The sequence below is a fragment of the Geospiza fortis genome, unplaced genomic scaffold (assembly GCF_000277835.1).
Source record: "Geospiza fortis unplaced genomic scaffold, GeoFor_1.0 scaffold237, whole genome shotgun sequence".
Lineage (NCBI taxonomy): Eukaryota > Metazoa > Chordata > Aves > Passeriformes > Thraupidae > Geospiza > Geospiza fortis.
Window position 1 is genome coordinate 6,130,740 of NW_005054319.1, and position 21,547 is coordinate 6,152,286.

The 21,547-nt window shown below is 37.2% G+C and overlaps 1 protein-coding gene across 1 annotated transcript; it reads right to left on the bottom strand.

Annotated features, from left to right (window-relative positions):
* Positions 1–542: 542 nt before the first annotated feature.
* Positions 543–12,059, bottom strand: GSPT1 (G1 to S phase transition 1). The gene is made up of 14 exons (XM_005420414.2): positions 12,012–12,059; positions 11,593–11,634; positions 10,628–10,855; positions 9,591–9,624; positions 9,048–9,125; positions 7,658–7,838; positions 7,137–7,291; positions 6,011–6,151; positions 5,180–5,273; positions 4,765–4,845; positions 4,011–4,184; positions 3,487–3,576; positions 2,986–3,154; positions 543–2,280 (listed from the first exon to the last, which is right to left on the bottom strand). The coding sequence occupies exons 2-14, from the start codon at positions 11,612–11,614 to the stop codon at positions 2,228–2,230; spliced, it is 1,500 nt and encodes a 499-aa protein (XP_005420471.1). The 5' UTR covers positions 11,615–11,634; positions 12,012–12,059; the 3' UTR covers positions 543–2,227.
* Positions 12,060–21,547: the final 9,488 nt, after the last annotated feature.

A 21,547-nucleotide genomic window follows, 5' to 3' on the forward strand; every position in this document is an offset into this window, starting at 1 on the left:
TCAGTTTACAGACCAGGTGACATTAACTGGAATTATGGAAATGGTCATCAAATGCACTAGATGGGATGCATAATGGAAATACTGACTTTCTATCTACTGATACTCCAACCCACCAGATGATTATTCAGTTTAATATTAAATACTCAGTCCAGCCTCAAAATAATGAAGTTTTAAAAGCCCACATTAAATTTACTCAACAGTGGAATACTGATGCTGGAGCATCATGTAGTTTTCAGATACACTTCAATGCTTTTAAAAAAAAGTTTTAAAGGACCTAGCAATTTAGGAATCTAACTGTAAGTATTCTCCAATAATGGTCACTGCAAATTTCCAATCCATGAGCTTACTTCAAGACATCAGTCAGATATCTGGAAATCTTGTCAGTCCAGAAGATGAACAAGACAGTAAATTTCCCTGGCTTTTAATTTCCTCATTAGTTTAAGATCCAAGGAACTGTGGGTTTTGTTCACTTGGTAGAAAGAACAAAAAAAAAAAAGTTACTTTTGAAACCCTGATTTACCAAAAAAATAAAAGCCCAGAGATTTGCAGACATAATAAAATTTATTTAAATTCCATGCATTACGGTAGCTACAAGTGTAGTCATATGAAACTGAAGGACAATAACTTCTTCTGTCCATACAATGTAGCTGTAAGTGAAATGAATGGGAGTTCCACAGTTACAAAGAAACAAACAAAACAAAACAAAAAAAAAATCCCAAAAAAGGTAAATGTTTCAGTTTTGAGTTTCAATTCAGATACAGTCACTAGACTGCAAATCTTTGGGGGAGAAGAGGGGCTCACCAATTTTACAGCTGCGAATGTTTAGTTTAAGATATTCTGAAGTAGCTCAGAAGATACCTTTCAATAATTACTATTAATACTCTGGAAAATGAAAAAAATCCCTTAGCCTTCATCCTAATTGTTAGAATCAGGACAGCAATTGCAGACAGTCCATTTTCAAAGTGCAGCTAAATAGGGTTTTATTATGCAGCTCCTTCAAGTTGTACTGAGTAAGCTTTACTTTGAACCAGTTTTGCTTTAATTTCTCAAGAAAAACTTCACTGATCCTCATAAGCTTACATTGCTTTTTGATATGCAAAAATTTACAGACTGTGCTTGATTCTGATCCTCCCATATTTCAGTATGTGCAAACTCTTAGGGATTTAAATAGTCTCTCTCCCTCTCAGTTCACACTGATCTTTAAAACAGCAAGGATTATCCAGCCCTCTAAATTAAAGACAGGGTGAACTGAGTAATTTATGTAACTGGCACTTTTTAATTGGCCCAGTTCTCCCACAAAATGTAGCTCTTATAAATACTAATAGGCACTATTGCCACAGATTCTCTTATTTTTGCAAGTTTCGCTGATTTACTGGTTGTTAGCATTTTCTGCAGTTAAGAATTTAATAATGCTGAATTTTTATAAAGACACAATATGTAGTTCTAGCCTTCAAAATTGACTTCCTGTGTCTAGTAATGATGTTAGGTCAACCTAAATTTGCTGAAGATATTAACAAATGTAAAGCTAATGAAGGTGCCACATTTGCATGAATGTTTTTTACTTTTCAGAATGCATTCAAGAAAGGGAAGGGGCAAACCTAATTATTTTAATACAAACTTGGTTGAGTGCCCAATTGCCTCATTTAAAACTGTGTGTGTGGGGAGGCTGAGGAGTTTAGAAAAGTCCAAGTAACCAAATATCTGGGTTACTGGGAAGTTAAAAAGCTAATGCAACTGCGTTACATCCGGATAAAAAACATTATTCAAAAGCAATTCCAATACCGAAAAAGATTTCAAATTGAATAGTTTATTAACATGGTAGTCATCTTTGTAACATGTGCACACACACTCGCACACTCTGAATGATCTGCCTGGAAAAAAGAGGTCTTAATAGAGATGCTAGGGGAAATTAAACATTAAAAATCCTTTAGATTTTCATAATTATAGGCAATTATGTCCACATCACTTACAAAGCTATTGCCGAATCTTTCCAAGGAAGCAGAATTTGGGAGAAAAAAAAAATTGTTTTTGGGAAAATTCAACAGTGGCATAGCAGAGCTCTCAATATGAGAAAGCTGACATAATGTGGACCTTTGCTGTGAAATTTGTCTTTGCAAAATATGGGGAGAAGTTTATCAATGGGCAGAAAATAAGACGGCGGTGTGAAGTAGGCTTTTGCTGAGTCGATTTTCCTCACAGTATTGTGCGGGGTCATTGAGAAAAACGCTTAGTCCTTCTCTGGAACCAGTTTCAGAACTTTTCCAATTGCAATGGTCTTACCTAAACCAAGGAGACAAACAGCAGAGTTATATTTACTGTGAAAGGAATGCAGACATCTCCAAGAACATGAAAACCTGCCCCAAAATACAGGCTCTTAAGTATTAGAAATCACAGAGAATAAATTATTATGTTGTAGCATCAGTGTATTTTAAAAGCACAATAAAAATTTAAATGTAGTAAGCCTGCTATTCTGACAGCAAAGAACACAATGTGGATTATGGAATGTCTGCTTCTACACTCATCTCAGGAGAAAGCAAGGCAGAATCACTACCAGATCTGTTTACTATTCTTCAAATACTTTATTTTAAATGCATCCCACAAATCTGTGAGTTTTACCAGGGTGTGCATGTGAAAGCCTAACCTACAACCCCCCTGATATTTTTCATATCTGTGAATACCATACTGTGAAACTATAGTATTCATACTGTAGGTGGACATTCCAGGACACATTAAAAAAGCACTGCTGGTTATTTTTCAAATCCAGTCTTTTGTTTCACAATGGATATTTCTGTACATTACTCAAATAAAACTCTGTTACTAGCAAGGACTCTGCACAATGACAACAATTTGCTTAGATAAACTTTTCCATTGTTACCCAGAGAGTGATTTCCACTAGATAAGAGCATTTTAGTACCTCACTGCCTGTGGCTCTGAGTCCAAGTAAGTTTTTGCAGCAGTCAGTACCTGCTGCTGAAGCAGCCTTACCCTCATCCCTTAAGGTGAAGCGACCCATCTGAGGGAAATCTTTGAATGTCTCAAGGCAGATCGTTCCTGCTGTCCTTAAACGGGCAATGCAGACTTGATCTTGTTTCACAAAACGGGGCCGTGTCTTACTTTTTTCTCCTGTTTTTTTGTCTACCAAGCAGATTAAGGCCTGGGTAAGAAAAAAAATAATAGCTGTAAGTGCTAAAATAAGGGTCATTTTACTGTTTTTTACAAACAGAATTGGTCTAAAAAAGAATATACTTATAAACAAATACATTAAAAAGTTTGCATGGTTTATTCAGTCACGATGTACACCACTTTGCAGAAGGCTTATGCTAACAGTTACAGCCATTTTTGTTTGTGTTAGGGCACAACCAAGAATTGCATTCAAGGCTGGAGCTTCGTTGCTTTAGCTCCTCTATAAATGTATGACATGACAGAACTCTTCATCCCAACGACTGGATTGTTTATATTCACATCACAACTTAAAATGACACTTACTGTTATCTCAACTTCTTCAATACAGGTGTGGATGTGCAGCACTGCATTATAACCTGGGCAGATAATGGATTTGTGCTCAATTATCACTATCTGTAAAAAAATTCAAAATAAAAAAGGGCATTTTTCCTGATTTCAATTATAAAAGAACAGAGAATAATCAATGCAGAAGTATATTAAAAAGTCTATTGAACAATATACACACAAATTTTTATCAAAGAGCCAAATTTTTAACTTTATACTATGAAAGTAGAAAACTGAAGAACTAGCCTGATGAGGTCTTGCTTTCACCATTATAAGTATCTAAAACTTCATTGAGAAGTTATATTCAGAACAACTTATGTTTTAAAAACTCAAATTAATGATATCAGTGTTAAGTATATCTGTTATTGCCCATTTAGCGATATGGCAGTGAATAAGAAATCTGAACTGAAACTTCAAACTACTGAAGTTTTAGATTTGGCAAAACATAAAATATTTCCATGGTTTTTACCCCTCTATACAGCAATTAAATCTGGTTATTCTACCTGGGCATCAAATGTGCGTCCAGAATGACAAAGGTTGTTGAGATCACAGAGAATAAATCCTGGAAGGATCTCTTCCTCTTCAATTCCCTTCAGTCTGATCTTTAGATTTTCACCTGGGGCTACTGATTCAGTTTCTACATCATCAGAAAGAATTCCAAGAACTTCCACATTGTGCTTAAAGAAAACAAAAATGTAGTTTTGCATTGTGAATATTTTAGTCAGGTACAAAATAATTGTAATATAACAGTATTTCAATAAATAATTCCATTGCAGTTTAAGTTAATTATATTTGGTTCTGTCAAGCTTCAGAACATTTAAAATATTAAATTGATGAATTACTAATAACTGAATTTTTTAAAAGAAGATTTTTCTTTTTCAAGTTTTTTTTTTGTCCTGTTTCCATTTGGGGGAAAGAAAAAAAAAAAAAGAAAAGGGGGAAAGAAAGAAACTCTTGAGCAATATTAACTCACAGCAGGTAAAAGTGGCCAACAAACATGAAATAAAATCCAGTTGAAGTGTGATAATTTGTAGTCCTGCAACTGAGTTTACTAAGGCAGGAGAACCCAAGTTCTGACTGCTGTGGAGCTACACAACACCCCTGTCCCCAGAAACAACACCCATGGAAAATGTGAGAGCTTAGTTGTGCTAACAGAGCAACAGAACATTTTCTGATTTAAAGTAATGAGTATCTTTAAGAACAAAGCTCTTTTTTTTAATGGTAGTAATTTTTAAAAATATCTAAACCTTACCATACCTTATTTGGCATCATCACAAGCTGCTGTCCTTTGCAAATAGAGCCCGACTCCAGCTTCCCAAGGACCACAGTGCCCATGTCCTTCACAAAGAGAAATCATTACATAGCAACTGAAAACATTTTCCTAAAGAGTCCTCTATTTATGATTTACCTCTGAGTATGATTACTTAACTCTATGAATATCCAGCACTGCTAGGCTTAGTGTTTTGGAAATTGTCGTCATGAAAGATTACAGATTTTAGGAGTTTCATATAATGCCAAAATTATTTACTTCCCTTCCCTCCTCTATTCTACAGTTGGAAATGTAACATTAACAAAGAAAAAAGATACCCTCTAAAAGTACAGTAAATAGTCCATTTACTGCTTTCTGAAAACAGCCTCTTTATACTTTCAATATTATTATTTTAATCTGTACCTTATATTTATCCACAATTGGCAGCCTGATTGGTCCATCAACTGAACGGTTGAAGTTTGGCAAATTATCCAGGTATGGAATAAATGGTAATCCACTAAAAAAGCAGAAGGCATTTGTTTCAATTTCATGAGCACCCTTCCATTTAAAAATATTATTCAAAATGGATAAATGCAGTCCAACAAAAACAATCATATTCATCTTATCATTTAGAAAAATGACCTCTAGGATAGCTAAATCTATTATAACATCCCATCAGTAGTCCACTTTACTTCAACCAACATATTAATACCCAGGAAATGCATGTTTTAAAGTTACATTAAAGGCATATTTCACACAAATAATTATTCCTTTGAGACTCATGACAGATGTGCAATATATTTCAGAAATACAAAACCATAAGCTAGGTTCAAATGTGATTTCCATTAATTCTTTTTAAAGTACACTGAACAATATTGAAAACATGACATCCACTGAGAGACATGACTTGTCCCTAATTACAATACAGCTTCAAGCAAACTGCTCACATCAAACAATTACTCATTCCAGCAACGTCAGCTGCAGCATCACTGGCAAATTCCAGTGCTCGTAAAGGCACTGAACTCACACAGCCAAAGAACACTGCTAATATTTTACTAATAATCTTCTGCAGCTTGCAAATGCTTTTCATTGGCACGTTGCATGGCTGTATTCTTGTTGCTCTGGCTGTATTTCCTCAAGCACTTTGGCACACAACTGCAACATACCACGCTCTGCTACCTCCCAGCTTCACTGAAGCATTTACTTTTATTGAAATATAGCAAATATTCAAGTTGCTCAGTTTAAGATACATACATATACCAAGGACAGAATTCTGACTGTTCTTTAAGGTTTGCTCCAGTCAGTCCTGAGCAGGGCATGAAATGAATGTCCTTTTTGGGATTGAAGCCAACTTTCTTCAAAAATGGCACCAGTTTCTCTTTACATTCCTCATATCTATTAAAATGACAAGCAGATGAAGGTAAATTCACTTATTCCAGCATAACATAATCCTGTGCTTTAAAAAACATGCAGACATTTCAGTTCCATCAGTGAAGTTACTGTGTGAGCAGCAAGCAAGCCTAATTAAGGTCTGGAGACCTATTTGCATCTTCTCCCCAACCTTCCAGCAGCACAGCTCAGTATTGTGTGTTCCCCTCCTTGCTCTGCCCCATAAAGCATCATCAGTGCTCTGCCCACACTGCAGTGACAGGGCTGGGGAGCAGCAGCACCAGCTGCAACTGCCTAAAGTGAGAGATCCAGGCCAGTTCAGACCAGGACAGACCACAGACACCTCCTGAGGTCAGGCTCCAGGCTGGCACTGCTGCCTCAGTCTCCCACAACTAGGTTTGATCTATTTATTTCTGTCACACTGCCTCCTCTCAGTTTGGGGTGAATTCAGTAATGTCAGAAGGTTGGGGCAGGACCAAGACAGAGAATGGGGTGTGCCTTTGTCTCTTAGTGAAGCAGGCTGACATTCCAGGGTTGCACAGGCCCTCATGGCTTCCCACTAAAACCTCCTCAATTCTGAGCAGAACACACAGCAGCTTCTCTAAAAACTCTGGCAAACTCACAGGTAGAACACACAGCAGGTTCTCTCACAACTCTGGCAAACTCAAACAATCACTTCCTTTTCCAGACTCAGTATAAAGTTTCCAAGTCAACAATTAAACAATGCTAGAATGCATGGGGGTTTGTTAGATATGTCTGCATCAATCCAAGCAGTTGATTGTGAATGTTGGAGTGCAGAACTTCCAGCTTAATTGAGAAGCACTGTCATGGGCACTGAGCTTCTGGTTTTCCTGCCAGTTTTATAACCTCTGCCTTTAGTCCACCAGTCAACCATCCTTTCAGCAATAATGGGATACAAAAACTACTTTATCTAGGAATTATTCTATTGCAGTATCTGCAGTGAAGATTAGTTTTTTAATATTAAACTCACCTTTCGTTACTCCAGTTTACAGTTGGATCATCCATTTTATTAATAAGAACTATTAAATGCTTTACACCTGCTGTTTTTGCTAACATGGCATGTTCTCTTGTTTGTCCACCTTTCTCAAATCCAGTTTCAAACTCTCCTTTTCTTGCAGAAATAACCTAATTAAAGATACGTATTTTAATAAAGGTTCTATAGTTCTCCCAACAGAACAATCAATAATACTGCCTTATTTCAAAAAACTTTGGGTAGTCAGACCTAGTAAAAGCAAAATGCACTGGTATATTCTTAGTATTACCCATTAGTTTCTGCATTGACATGTAAAAAAAAAAAATCACATGACACCTGTGGACAGCTTTAAGAAGCTGTTAAATTACTCCAAAACTCACTCATTTCAGTACATGTAACATTTGAAAATTCTGCCTGCTGTAAGTAACAAAAAGAATAAAGAAGTAAACAACAGAAAAAAAAATCAGAAACTTAATTCCTCAGCATATGCAAAATAAAAGTATCTGATGTCTCCTTACCAGTACAGCAAGATCAGCTTGAGAAGCCCCACCAATCATATTTGGAACAAAGCTCTTGTGTCCAGGAGCATCTAAAATAGTGAAGTGTTTCTTCTCCGTTTCAAAATAGGCACGACCCACTTCTACTGTTTTACCTTTGTCTCGTTCCTCTTGGTTTGTGTCTAAGGCCCATGAAAGGTACCTGAAAAATTCCAACCCAAACACTCTATTGTTGTATCAATTTTTATTACATTCATATATAACTTGTTAGTCATAAGAGACATTTTCTCTTATTATTTTAACCACCTCAGTATTGCTAAATGTAAAGTCACTACTGTTCTTGGAAATACTGAACTGACTGATTTGTGCATACAATGAGCTGCAGAGCCCACTGCCAGCTCTCCTTCACACAACTATAAGGATTAATTTCTAAAAATTCTAATAAACATGTTTCATTTTTTAAGTTCTTCAGCTGTGATCTAACCTCATATAATTTAAACTTTGCCTCAGTCTTAAATACAAAACAATTTTTCCTTCTCAGCATAATTAACTAAAACATTAGTTCTGACTTGCACATATAATTATTGATAATTACAATTACTAGTTCTCACTTATTTGCACTTATTAAGCAGAAGTTGGCTATGAAATAGACACCATCTTTATTCACACTATCTTTGATCGATTTTCATTATACAGACTCTTGTCCCCTCCTAATAATTTTTCCCACTGGCCAACAACAAGTCAGCTTTCAGTTAGGTAAACTGAAATTAAAAAAAAAAGCTACTTAGATCCTTCAGGTTTTGTGAAAACTGGTGACTATAGAGAAAAAAATGCTCTTACTAATGATAAAAAGTGGTAATAACTCAACTGAACTGGTTTAACACAGTAATATTTTTTGCCATTAACAGCAGCCTGTAGCCATCCTTAGCTTTTGTTTTGTAGTGACTGGGGGGTGTCTGAGGAGATGCAGCTTGGACAGCAGTTGCTTGGTGAAAAGAACCATGTCACCCTTTCTATTGCCCTTCACACAGGATTCAGTGAGTTCAGGTCAATGCCCATCCCCTGAGGATGCTCTAAGGAAGTCTTTAACTGCTCCTTTTCCAGAGCCCTTTGAACCCCTTTTATCCTCCAGCCAAAAGGAGAAAGCTTTCAAAAGGGAAATCAATTTTGCAGGAGTTGTTTGAAGCAGAAATGAGGCTGCTGCATGTGCTGTATACACTCACTGCTCCCACAAAACCCAAACAACCAAGAAACAACAACAAAACCCAAAACAAACAAGAGGCCACCAAAAATCCACCCAGGACAAGAGCACCATCGTGCCTGGAGGAAGCCAAGTCTGCTTGGACAGAGCTTAAACCAGTTTCATTGCAGTAAAGGGCAAAGGGTGCTACTATCTTCACAAAGTTCATACCATGTTTCTCTGTTTTTTTCTTTAGCTTCTCTTTCATATTTTTCAAGTGTTCTTTTGTCAACCATTCCTGTCAAATACCTAAGGAGAGGGAAAATAAAAGTGCAATTTTACAGAAAGCAGAAAGGTATTTCCAAACAGCTACTTATACAATCTCCACAGATTATTGTGATTGGGAAAAGAAGATATGAATTTCTTTAAAATCTTCACAGAAAGGGCAAAGTTTAACCAATGGTATAAAGCTGTTTCAAATTTCATTTTAAAATACAAAGAAAAACAGCCATGCTCTAAGAAAGTGATTAATTTTAAAAATTTGATAATGTTTGCTTTTGCATAGTTGTTTCTATTAAGTGAAAATCCTATAGCAATAACAGTAATATGCTGCAATTAAGAAATTCCAAATACAGTAAGTACCTCAATTGACAGGGACATTGTTATAAAAGTATTAGCATATCCTGATGAAAGCCACAAAGAAAATATTACTCATTTTAATTGATGTTTTTTAATTCATAAGAACAGGAAATCTAAAAATTTAAGTTTCCTTACATTATTTGTCCTCCAATAGTTGACTTGCCAGCATCTAAAATAAAATTAATTCAAGTCATCAACAATGTAAAATTCTAGAAACAGCAGACCATTATGAACTAAGTAATCTAGTTTGTTTCTGAAGGATTTATTTTTTGAACCACAATCTAAGTTTTTGGAAGCATCTTGCACTTTCCCTTGTCCTATTATAATTTGTTGTCAATTAAATTACACCAAATTTTGAGCATGCTGTTTCCATATATATAAATTCAGCGTTATCCATAACAAAACCCCCTCACCAAGCAGTGATCCAGCTAAAGCCAGGGTCAAGAGTGGGAAGCTCTTGCAAAACCCCTTTCCCTGCTTCCTTTATCCCTTGTCCCTAACCTGTGTGGGCTGCTCTTCAATATTGGGCTGTACCTCCGCCCACAGCCCCTTTACTTTATGTGACTCTATTCTGAATTTACCCAAGGACCCAAATTACAGTACCTTTAAGGTGGTAAATAACTACAGAAATGAAAAGGCAGAATTTACTGTATAACTTGTGATTCAGTAATTCTGCTCTACTTCTGACACCACCCAAGTTTTTATGAAGCTTGTTGAAACTATTATATGAAAATATTTTGCTATAAATGCTTCTCTTAACCATGAATTATGTTAATAGATTGCTGTAACTCTACTAATTTTAATATTCAGAATAGTATTTTTTGAATCTAATAGCAAGAACCCTAAAATAAGCAGAAAAGAAGCACCATTTTCTGATTTTGTTCTTCAGATCATAAATACAGATCTATCAATTGAGCACTCAACAGAGCAGCTACTTGAGAAATCATGAACAAAGGCACTGTTGTGTCCAAGAGAACACACTCTACCCTTGGCCCTTTACCCCTGAAAGACCTTTAAATTTTTCTTTTTCCAGAGCAGCTTCATTAGAACGAATGCTCCTGTGAGCCTCAAGACATGGTGAATACAAAGAACAGCATTAATTTCTAATCCTCTGAGTTCTAGACAGTACACAACTGACAGATCCAAGTACTTCACCTTCCCTTACAACTCACCTACGTGTCCAATGAATACTACATTTACGTGCTCTTTTTTAGGAGCACCTGGAGGTGCTACAACAGATTTCGGTTTTGGTATTTCCTCCTCCTCTTCCATCATTTCCTGAGCGCTCTCTTCAGAAGGCCCCGCATCCCCTGCAGGACCACCTCCAAGCTCTGCTTCACTGGGCTCTTCTTTGTGGTCCCATGACTCTTCTGGGGACATTTCTGTCTCTCCATTTTCCACTAAAAATGAACCAATTAGATATATTCAAATAGATAAAGAAATTAAAAAGAGTTACCCTGGGGAAAAGCCCCTGCCCCAAAGGCACAATCACAAGGCTTTAACTGCCAGGTCTGTTAACATTTTCCTATAGGAAAAGGGACAACTGCTGCTTGTTTCTGAAATGATTAATGCCAGGAGCTTTCAAGCTAGCTTGTGTGCTGACATAAGAAATCTAGGATACAGAAACTTCTGTTTTAACATGGCAACAATTTTACAAAGAAAAATCAAATCTGAAGATCCACTCAGATCAGCACAGTAGTCTGAATCCACAGACACACACTACCATATGTTTAGAAAGCAAAGGAGAGGGATTATAGTTTAAGTTCACTCATAAGCCTTATAAAACCAATAAAAAGATACAATTTCTATGTTCTGATTGTTCACGCTGCTGACCACTTTAAAGTTTTTTGCTAATCACCATTCCACACATGTTAATGGGGCTATTTGGTAATATGAAATTATTTTTTAATAAAGCACTCATCATTTCACAGTGTCCAAGCAGTCCAGTTGCAGCTCTCAATGCATACTAGTGTTCAATTACCTCTTTCCTCACCCAAGTATAAAGATACAACAAAGTACACTAAGGACTATTTGTAAGTGTAAAGGCTCTACTATTTTGTTTGCAGTGATTCACCAGAAGCACTGCAGTAGTACATTATAGTACTATCATAGTAAAAAGGAACAATTCTCATCTTACCAACAGATTCTGAAATTTCCATGTTAACAGCAGCATTTGAACCTAGAAGGAAAAAAAGGGGGGAAAATGAATCATTAGACACATACTTAGCATGACAGTAATCAAGAACAAAGAAAAATGAGTGACTAAATTAATAAAAGGATAGTTCAGATGTTTTGGCACTTGCCAAAGCTTTTTAATATACAGGTTCATTTCAAAAATTCTGCTTCATGCTAGCTTTACCATCTTCCTTCCATAAAGCCACTTTATGAGCCTTTCCCCAACTGCCTATGAAACTGTAAATAAATACAGATAATCACATTGCCTTACAAGAGTAGTGTGAGGATAATGAAGATTGGAAAAGGTTCATAGAGATTTAAAAGAGATTATTTGCAATAATTTAAAAAAAATCACGTAATGATCATCACCAAAATTACTACCTTCACAAGAGGCTGTCTGCTCCTCTGGAGAAGGCTCTACAGGTGCACCTGCAGAGAAAAAAAGTTTATCTTTTAAAGTACAATGATGTGACCAATTTCCAAACTTTGCCATAAAAGACCATCTCCCAATTTTATTGCAAGAATTGTATGGAAAGAATAATGACTCTCCTCCCTGCCAAGTGGTACTAAACACAGCCTCTAAGCACAAATATTGCCAAAGAACACTGCCTAGACATGGTAAAAATAATATACCACTTCTGAAAACAAGCCATTTTTCCACCTGAATGGAAAGATACACTTAAAGCAAGCAATTTTCTATACACAGTGTTTTACTTGCCCATCCTCTTTGAGCAGGCTGGCTGTTGGTGTTAGTGTCTAACTGGTGTTCAAAAATAACCAAGCAGTTTCATTGTATCCAAAGACACAATGTGGCGTCACAACTGCAGGGAAAGGGTCTTACAGCCATATCTACACTGCTCTTGTGCCTCATTTCCACTAAATGTTGAGTAGAAAACAGAAAGAAGCTACTAAAAACAAATTCTTAACATCTTCTGTAGTTATTAAGGTCAAGAGATGATAAATTCATTCAGATGTCTGGTAAGTTTGCCAGTCCTCTTAAACACCAGAGCACAGTCCCATTCCATGGAGGGCAATCCCACTGGTCATGTGCATCTATCAAAGCCACAAGTATGGTTTTTTGGATAAATTACTCAACCCTCTCATACACTAAACCATGACACCACATTTTACGCTGAGGTGTAACTACTAGTTAAACCTAAACTCACTAGGAGTGATCCATTGCAATTAACACACAATTCAATGTTTTGGGATGTTATTTCACATGATCAAGGGGCCTTCTATAACTATACCTAAAACCTTAACCTACGTAGTTTTCTCTTGTTATAAGTTGAACTTATACCAAGAGAACATAATGCTTTGAAACAAGTTATCTTTTTTTTTCAACCACATACAAAATTCATACCCTCTGTTTAGCTGTACTCCAACTCTCCTTCAACTGAATTCTGAACCCAGATCTTAGAGCATCACTTGCTCTATACGCGTGATGGGACCTAAAGATGAAACAACTCCCCTCAAAAGAACAAAGGCACCCAGAGAAGGACCTGCTTCTAAGCCTCTTTGCTTTCGCACTGTTTGCGTATTTGCTGCAGACTCCTCTAAAGTGGAGCAGCGCCGGGAGAGCTGGCAGGGGGCCAGAGCACAGGGCTTTGCAGGCAGGGTGAATGTGGGTCACAGCACAACAGCCAGTGGCCAGCAGCAAACCAGGGAGGGGGCACAGCAATGCCCAAATGAAAGCACTGCCTGCACTCCTGCCTTGGATCACACATGAGCAGCAATGCCCAAATGAAAGCACTGCCTGCACTCCTGCCTTGGATCACACATGAGCTACACTCCCAAAAACAAACCAACCAGGCTTGAAAAGAATGAATTCATACAGTCAGTAAAAGCATAAGAATAGAATATCCCTAGATCCTTTTAAAGAAATGATCTATCACTCCCATTTGGCAGCTGGAAAAGACTCCAAGGAGCCCATTTTTGAGTGTGGTAAGCAGGTGGCACAAAATCTAGGTATGAACCTAAAGCCTCCATTTTGTAGCACATCAGAAGACTGCTGGCTATTTCACACATATTGTGGTTGGGATGCATAAATATTTTAATTACAAGATCATTTCAACAAGCTTTTGATTTCACTCCAGAAGTTTGTCTGTAATGAAAAATGTATCAAATGGCAATATTAATGCACTTGCCTTGGAACAGACGCTCTAGGAGTGGTTGGAGAGCTAGTTAATTTCTGAGAAATATACTGTCAGTCAAAACCATTCATATACACTCAGTTTTTATTTTCTGGTCTGCAATACAGCAGGTATGCAGACAGGAAAAAAGTTTCTTCACAACTAACAGAGAAGAAGTAGAATAAAAAGTCCCTCTGTAAATTTTGTACAGGCCTAGCACACAAGAGTCAGTAAGACTGTGCATGGATGCTAAAGAGTAGCAGTGCCACACAACCAGGGGGGAACAGATATTCAGCTATAACCACAGCCATTTATTAAACTCTGGTCACTTTGGCACACAAGTGGCAGACATGCTTTGGAAGGAAGACACTGAATTGTATCAAACATATACTGTTTCTTCAAAGCTGAAAGAAACATAAACCACTCACTAAAAAAACTATTGTTAAGAAACCAAGTAAATAAAGAAACTTAATTTCAAAACATGCTCTAAGTGACAAATACCCACTCTCCACAGTAACTGTTTACTTCTGATAAACAATTTCAGGTTCTGTCAGGTTATTTCAGACAAAGGCTCAGATTTACCATACTCCGTGTGGAAGTGAACAGATTGCCTGAAATTTGCCTTAAGACCACCATCTGAAAAGAGGGATGCAATGCTACTGCTTCCCTAGAGCACAGGGCTGGTGCATTTTGGTCTGCCACCTCTTCTCATCTGTGAAGATCATCCAGACAGGAATCTTTCATATGAGAGGGACTCAAAACGTACTTTGTAGGAAATCTGGTTTTAAAGTCAGGACATGCCTTAAGTGATGCCAATTTTTAAATGCCTCAAGTTACTGGATTTGTGCATGACAAGCAACTGTAGGATTTTACACCTAACCATCTCTATCTCTCCTTCAAGCCCTAAGTCAGGAACTGCTGTTGCAACCTTATCCATGGTATTATATGGACTGAGTGGCTTATCTTTAGTCCTGCTCAACATCAGAGCCTTAGGACATTTTTTGAAATATCTCTGTTGTCAATGCCAAGGGCAAAAAAGGATACAGATGCTGCATTTATCTACTGGTGTCATCAGAAAATGACATTATGTAATTCAGAGTCTTGTCTAGAAAAGGTAATTGTGGGGATATTTTAAATGTAAAATTGACTGGAAGAGTATGTACACTACCAATACAGAGTCCAAAATTGTAAAACTTGTAAAACACGGTGACTGATCTCTTTAAAATACATCTCATGTCCTAAAGAATCCACTCTGCCTACTTCATTCACACAGTATTCTACTACTGATAAGTTTGTAGCATATCACATCAAGTTTTGTACTTGTTTGCATTTTTGTTGTACAATAACCGAAGCTGCACAAGGACAACAAATTTGAAGTTATCATCCAACCTCTGAAAATATTGTTTTAAAAGACTATAAGCTAGGGATTTTGCAGCACTAACATGTTAGAATGCTTGTAGATAAACAATAGAAAATTGCTCTTTAAATTTATATTAGAATGTAGCAAGTTTTTCATATCTAGAACAGGTACAGCTGGTAGGAATCAATATTAGAACAGTGGTTAAAACACAGTATTAAAGTCAAACTGAATTGCTAAGCAGTAGTGACAACCTCCATCTTTACACAAACCCCAGTGTTTACCAGATGTCCAGAAAAACCTGATAAAGGTCTTCACACAAGTAAGAACTGCCCACTAATTCCTGAACATCAGTTACCTGAACCACAATGCAAATGCACTCACAGAATTGATGAGAGGCATAAATTTGGTGCAAGACACAGCAGCACTCAGCTCCCAGCCTGCTCTGCCGCTGGAGTGATAAGAACCCAGACAGGACTGGAACCTGACAGGCACTGGGATAGACTACAGAGTTAGAGAAACTCTGCACCACACAGCAGAGAGATTAAAAAAAAAAAAGTAAAAAAATAAAAAAGACAAATTCAGCCTGAAATATCTTCTCTACAAAACTTAGATGCCTGTATAGTAAATTTGTTACTGTTCTAATAGAGGCATCAAGTTCCTTCACAGGAATTCCTGAAGAGTGAAGAAACACATGACACCCACCTTAGGATTCCCATCACCTTTTTGTATGCGTAATTCCAATACCTGAGTTCAGCACATCTTCACACAACAGTCATACAGTCTCAACAGTTCTCATGCATTACATAACAGATGTTTGCCCCCCTTTTTTAAAATGAAAGCATAAAGGGAATTACAGCAGAGTAAAAAAATAAAAGTCCACATCAAACACACATAGCGTGAAAAGTAGAATAAAAAAAGCCCCAAGAGATTCTTGGATAACAAAAACACACAAAAATTATGTCAAGCCCAAATAAAGCTAAACAAAGTGCTTTACATTTGATACTTAAAATTGTACAGAAAAAAAAGGTTTTCAGGAGTTCACTGTAAGGCAGTTGTTTTGAAAGTTAAACCCCAAATTATGTTCTTCTCTGTGCTCTGCTTTATAGCCTATGCCCCAGCTTCACCAGTGGAAACGCCAGTTTTTAAAATGCACCAATGCAAAAGCAGCTTTAATAGTTTAACCTGACTCTGTAAAATTCGCAAAAAAAAAATTAGCATTTGTTTCATATTCATAGGTTTTTATCACATGTTAGCTTAGTAAAAGACCCACCTTCTTCCTTCCCCAGTGAGGACACACCTTCAGCTTATCTTATCTAAACTTGACATGCTCCTTAACAACTAAGTTTAAGAAAGCTTATGGGGATTTTCAGGGAATATACTGAAGTCCTCTTCTGCTTAAGGCCAAGTATTTGTGCTCAGGTGATAACTTGATTTTTAAGACAGATAATCAAGAAACCAAGCTCAGTACTTCAACAGTTCAGGATTCCACCCTGACAAAAATCTCTCCTAACCCAGTATCTTTAGTATGACTCATATTTGTAGTATTGAATCTCCTGTCCTAAACTAACTTTTGTAATGAATACAATCACTGTCATTTTCCCATAGACCTCTTCAAAACATAGTCATTAATTAAATGGATTAAATTATGACTGCTTTATTCCTTCATAATAAAAAACACAAAATAAAACCATCTTTCAATCATAGCTTCATACAATCAGCTGCTTCTTTTCCTTGCATATCTCTCAGCACAAAACAGGAGAAAAATGCCAAAATTCCTTAAGTGGAACTGTAAAACCAAATTATAAATAGAATCCAAGAATTATCCCAATTTATTTTTGTGTTCATTTTGATAGAGCAAGCAAGTTTTAAGATAGCATCATGCTTTCAAACACATTCAAGCAGTAGCCCAAAGCAGAGTGCCACACACATGGTCAGCAGGCTGCCTCAGCCCCCAGGACAGCTCAGGCAGCGCACAGCTGCCTCCCAGGGGTTTGTGTGTCTTTTACTGGAGTCATGCAAGGCCACGAGGGTGATGAATTATTCTAACAGGAGCAACACAATCCTGGCCACCTTCCTGGGGACACTTTAGATGTAGACAAAGGACATCTGTGTAACACATTGGCACCCTGAGTGCACCACACAGGTATGTTCTATCTGATCACCAGCAGCGCCAAGACATCCAGCCTTTCTCTGCACTGCCTGTTTCACAAGTGGCTGCACAGCTCACCTGTCTAGAGAAGCTGATACAGAACACTGCTCTAGATAGACAAGTGCCAACTCAAATCAAGATTTTCGGATAAGAAGAATTTATCCCATATGCTGGCAGTGACAATACAACCCTGATTTGCTGCCATGTGAGCAGTTCAAGTTTGCAGTTCTGAAGCATTAACAGTAACACTACCAGCACTGGTGAGGAAATCATCAGCACAGGGCTGTTCCAAGGCTGACATGAAAAACCATGTAACCCTTAAACACAACAGCTTCTTGAACTGTGGGCTACTGTCTTAGACAAGCCTTTCTCAGTAAGTTCATATGCAAAGTGAAGTTCTTGAGGACTGAGACATTGAAGAGTCTCACAGTGTAAAATGAGATACCAGGCTTTGGAGTACACAGTGGTACAGATAACTCATCATCCTGCTCTGGAAACTACAGGTTTCAGAACTGAAGTAGATGATACTGAAACTCCACCTCCTGTGTCTGTCCGACATATGGATGTCCCAGCTGCTGCAAGGTCAGAAAAAATGAGGGCAGGGAAAAGCAGGAAGAAAAATGTTATATCCATTTATTTACAGCACTCGAAGGCTGAGGATGTCCAGCTGCTTGAATTCAACTGCTTCAGCAGTGACTACTGCAGGCAAGTGAGGGTATTTAGGGAGTGAAGCAAACAGGGGCACTGAATCTTAAGCCAGATGTTTGCTTGGCTCAGGACTGTAGGGACAAGTTGTTTAAACTGTAGTCATTAGCAAAGATGTTTAGAAATTAATTTGAAGTGGTCAAGAGAACTACCAAACTAAACAGTAGCTCTAATACCACCAAAAGGACAAATGCTTTCCTTACACCCGCTGCTGCATGTCACACTTTTTATACTCATTACTTTATACTAATGATGCTTTTTCTCTTGCTACCATCACTGCATACTTCAAATCAGTGAACAATTCAGGTTGGAAGGGATCCCAGGAGTTAGCTAGTTTAGTCTCCTGCTCCAAGCAGAGTCAACAGTGAATACTTAAAAATTATTTCTGAAAAGAAGAACTAACACAAAATATAATAAAGACCATACAAGGAAGCTGTGATAAATTTTACCAAGAATCCTGAGAGTATTCAAGAACTAGGACAAAAACTGAACCACAAAAATGCAGATTGATGCTGCATTTTCAAAAACATTTTGACTCTCTCATACCCAATTAAAAAAAATAGAAATATTACTAATGGCAGGTCAGTGTAACTATTCCCTCTGAACCATGCCTTGATACAGAAACAAAGAAAAAATGTAATTTTCTGCTACATACATCTACAAAATTTATGAAACATAGTACAAAAAGAAGTCATAAAAGCTGAAGAACAGTGAAGTTGCAAGGCACAGGTGTGACTATGAACGTTTAGAGGCCCTAACATAATCTACTGGCATTTCATTATCACACATGGCCTTAATTGAGTTGAGTTTGCTAGTCCAGCAACTGCCAGAGAGTTTCCCCAGAAGCACAATGTGTCTGTGACACCCTCCCAGTCCACCTGGCACAGAACTGTGCTGCAGCCATGGCTGTCACAGACAGAAAACCAAAAAGTCTTCATTTCACATTTCCAAAAGAATCCAACAAAGAGAGATTTTACACAAATGAGTTTGACTTGGACACAATTTGATAAATGCAAGTCCTCATAGCTACAACATTTAGAACGTACTGGTTTTAGTATATTCCTTAGGTTGAAAAATGTAAATAATATGCTTTTCCCATATAATGGTAGTTTCAGAATTATTTTCAAATTAAATTATCTCTGAGCATAAGTTATATTGGTGGTAAAATCAGTCAGCTTTCTTCCTAATATACAATTTTCAATCAAAAAAAAGCACGTGTAAACCAGTTTGAAAGTAAGCTATTAGGAATGCAGGTCTCAGGAGTTTCCCAGTTTTAGAAAGTTAACATCTTATTCCATAAATGGCTTCTGAGAGTGCTCTTTCTGTGCTCTAAACATAAATGACAGGAATTTTATTCAAATTACTAGAAACATTAAGTTAGTGCACACGAAAGGAAACACTATTACACACTGCAGCCACACAATGGAACCAGTCCTGTGGAATTTTTATATGCCATGCTGCTACTACACATTTATCCTGATCTATAATGGCCTTCGAATTACTAAGGAATTATGACTTGAGCAAAACCTCACCAAGATAAAGTTCCAAGAAAAAAAGCACTACTAGAACTTAACTTTAGGCCACTGAAATTCCTCAAGTGATACCCAACTTCTTAGATTTCTTAAGGTTTAGATTTGTCAAGGCTAATTTAGGTTCTTCCCACTACAAAAGATGTAATGAAGAATGAGTGTCACAGAGCACCTAATGGGAACAAAAGCAAACTGGGCTGCTGAAAAGTAACTTATTCAGCACCACTGTCTAATCACATGTTGTTCTGACTTATTTCCAGAGCAAGCTCCACCTAGTTCTTCCAGCCAGGAAAGTAATTGTCACCTTATACAAACATCTGCAAGGAGAAGATGTCAATTACCTTCTGTAACCAAGCAAGCAGACCTGGAGCAGCACCTAGCAAGTACAGTATCCCAGTTAGGAAAGAAACAGAATTTTAAACTGCAGGTTTTTGTCTGCCTAATCTTAGGGATATTGAAGCTACTTAGAGAAACTGAAAATCCTAAACCTTAAAGAAGATATAGCAATTAAGGTAAATTTAAACCAGGTAGATTCTAGCACTATGTAGGAAATGTACTCAGCAATGAAGACACAAAGCAAAGCTATCCTGATCACTCCAGATCATCAGACAGTTTTCAAGCCATCCCTAATTTCTGGAAAGAAGAAGCTCATCACAGGTTGCAGAAGTAGCAAAAGAGTGAAGAAAAGGAAAGTGAAGAAAAAATGAGTAGGTGAGGAGATGTAGTTTGAATTCCTACAAAAAAAAATTAACTACAGAACACCTTAGACGAAGCCTTAAAGAAGCAGCCAGGAAAAAAAAATCAAAATTATTCTAATAATATTCAAAACACTAAAAAAATCTTTCAGTATTGATTACATAGCTAAAAAACCCAAACTTTTGATTCAGATTGCAATATCTGAAAAATACAGGAATGGTTTTTGAAGACCACATGTTCATCACAGCCCCAAGCTACCCAGTCTACATCTGTGAACTTTAACATATACCTTTATTCTAAATGGAATTCAAGAGCCTGCCCATGGCTTCTCTGAAGTTTATTTTAATGCACTTAGACACTACTTGCCTGCACAGTAAATGAGCTACAACTTCTGCTAAAAATCAGGAGTGCTGAACAGCTGTAGAGAACATATAATCTAACATAAGGAACAGGTTAATATTCTGTTACAAAAATATTAAAATGTCATATATAAAAGTTACAGATTTTAGTTGTGAACAACTATTAGCTTTAGATACTAGGGAGATCAAGACCAATTAATATATTAAAGAAAAACACAATAAATAATAAGCCACAACCAACAGGAAATCAGGCCAACATAATGTAACAAGTAGTGTCTTTAGTGAAATTAAATTACTAGATAAATACCTGAAACACTAGTTTGTTTCATATTATACCCATAGGGATACAGAAAATTATAGGAAAAAATAGGAAGATCTCAAACTCCTTAGCTGCAGGAGTGACATTAAAACACTATCACAAAGTTAAGCAGCATGTCTGATGTTTGGAAGAACCTTCAGTTTGGAGCTGAAAATGAAAAAGTAGGTCTCCTTCAATTTCCCATATGCAAAGAAAATCTAGTATAAACATTGGTTGTGCACACAAAGATCCTTTGAAATTAAAAGCAGGGTAAATTTCAGGTTATTCCATTAGCTGAGGCCAGCTGGACAAAACTCCCTTCCCTACTAATCCTTTATCGGCATTATGTTAAGAAAAAAAATAAATTACTTGATGTAATCTTCAAAAAGACATTTAAGATACATCTGAGGCACTGGTGGCTGAAGAAGGGCTTTTCTCCCCAACAACAGTAAATTTACTACCTCCAAAATCGTCGACAACTCCTAGAGTGTTACATGTTATGTATCACATATATTACATATATTATATTGATTTTATATATTATAGGAAGAGCAGGGCTATATGGTTTTTTCCCACCACGGGTGACCCTTTCCGAGCAAAGGTCCCCGCAAAACGCACCCGGGACCCGCAGGGAGCCAGAGCCCCCCGGTTCCTGCTGCTCCCCGGGCAGAGCCCCGCGGCCTCCCCCC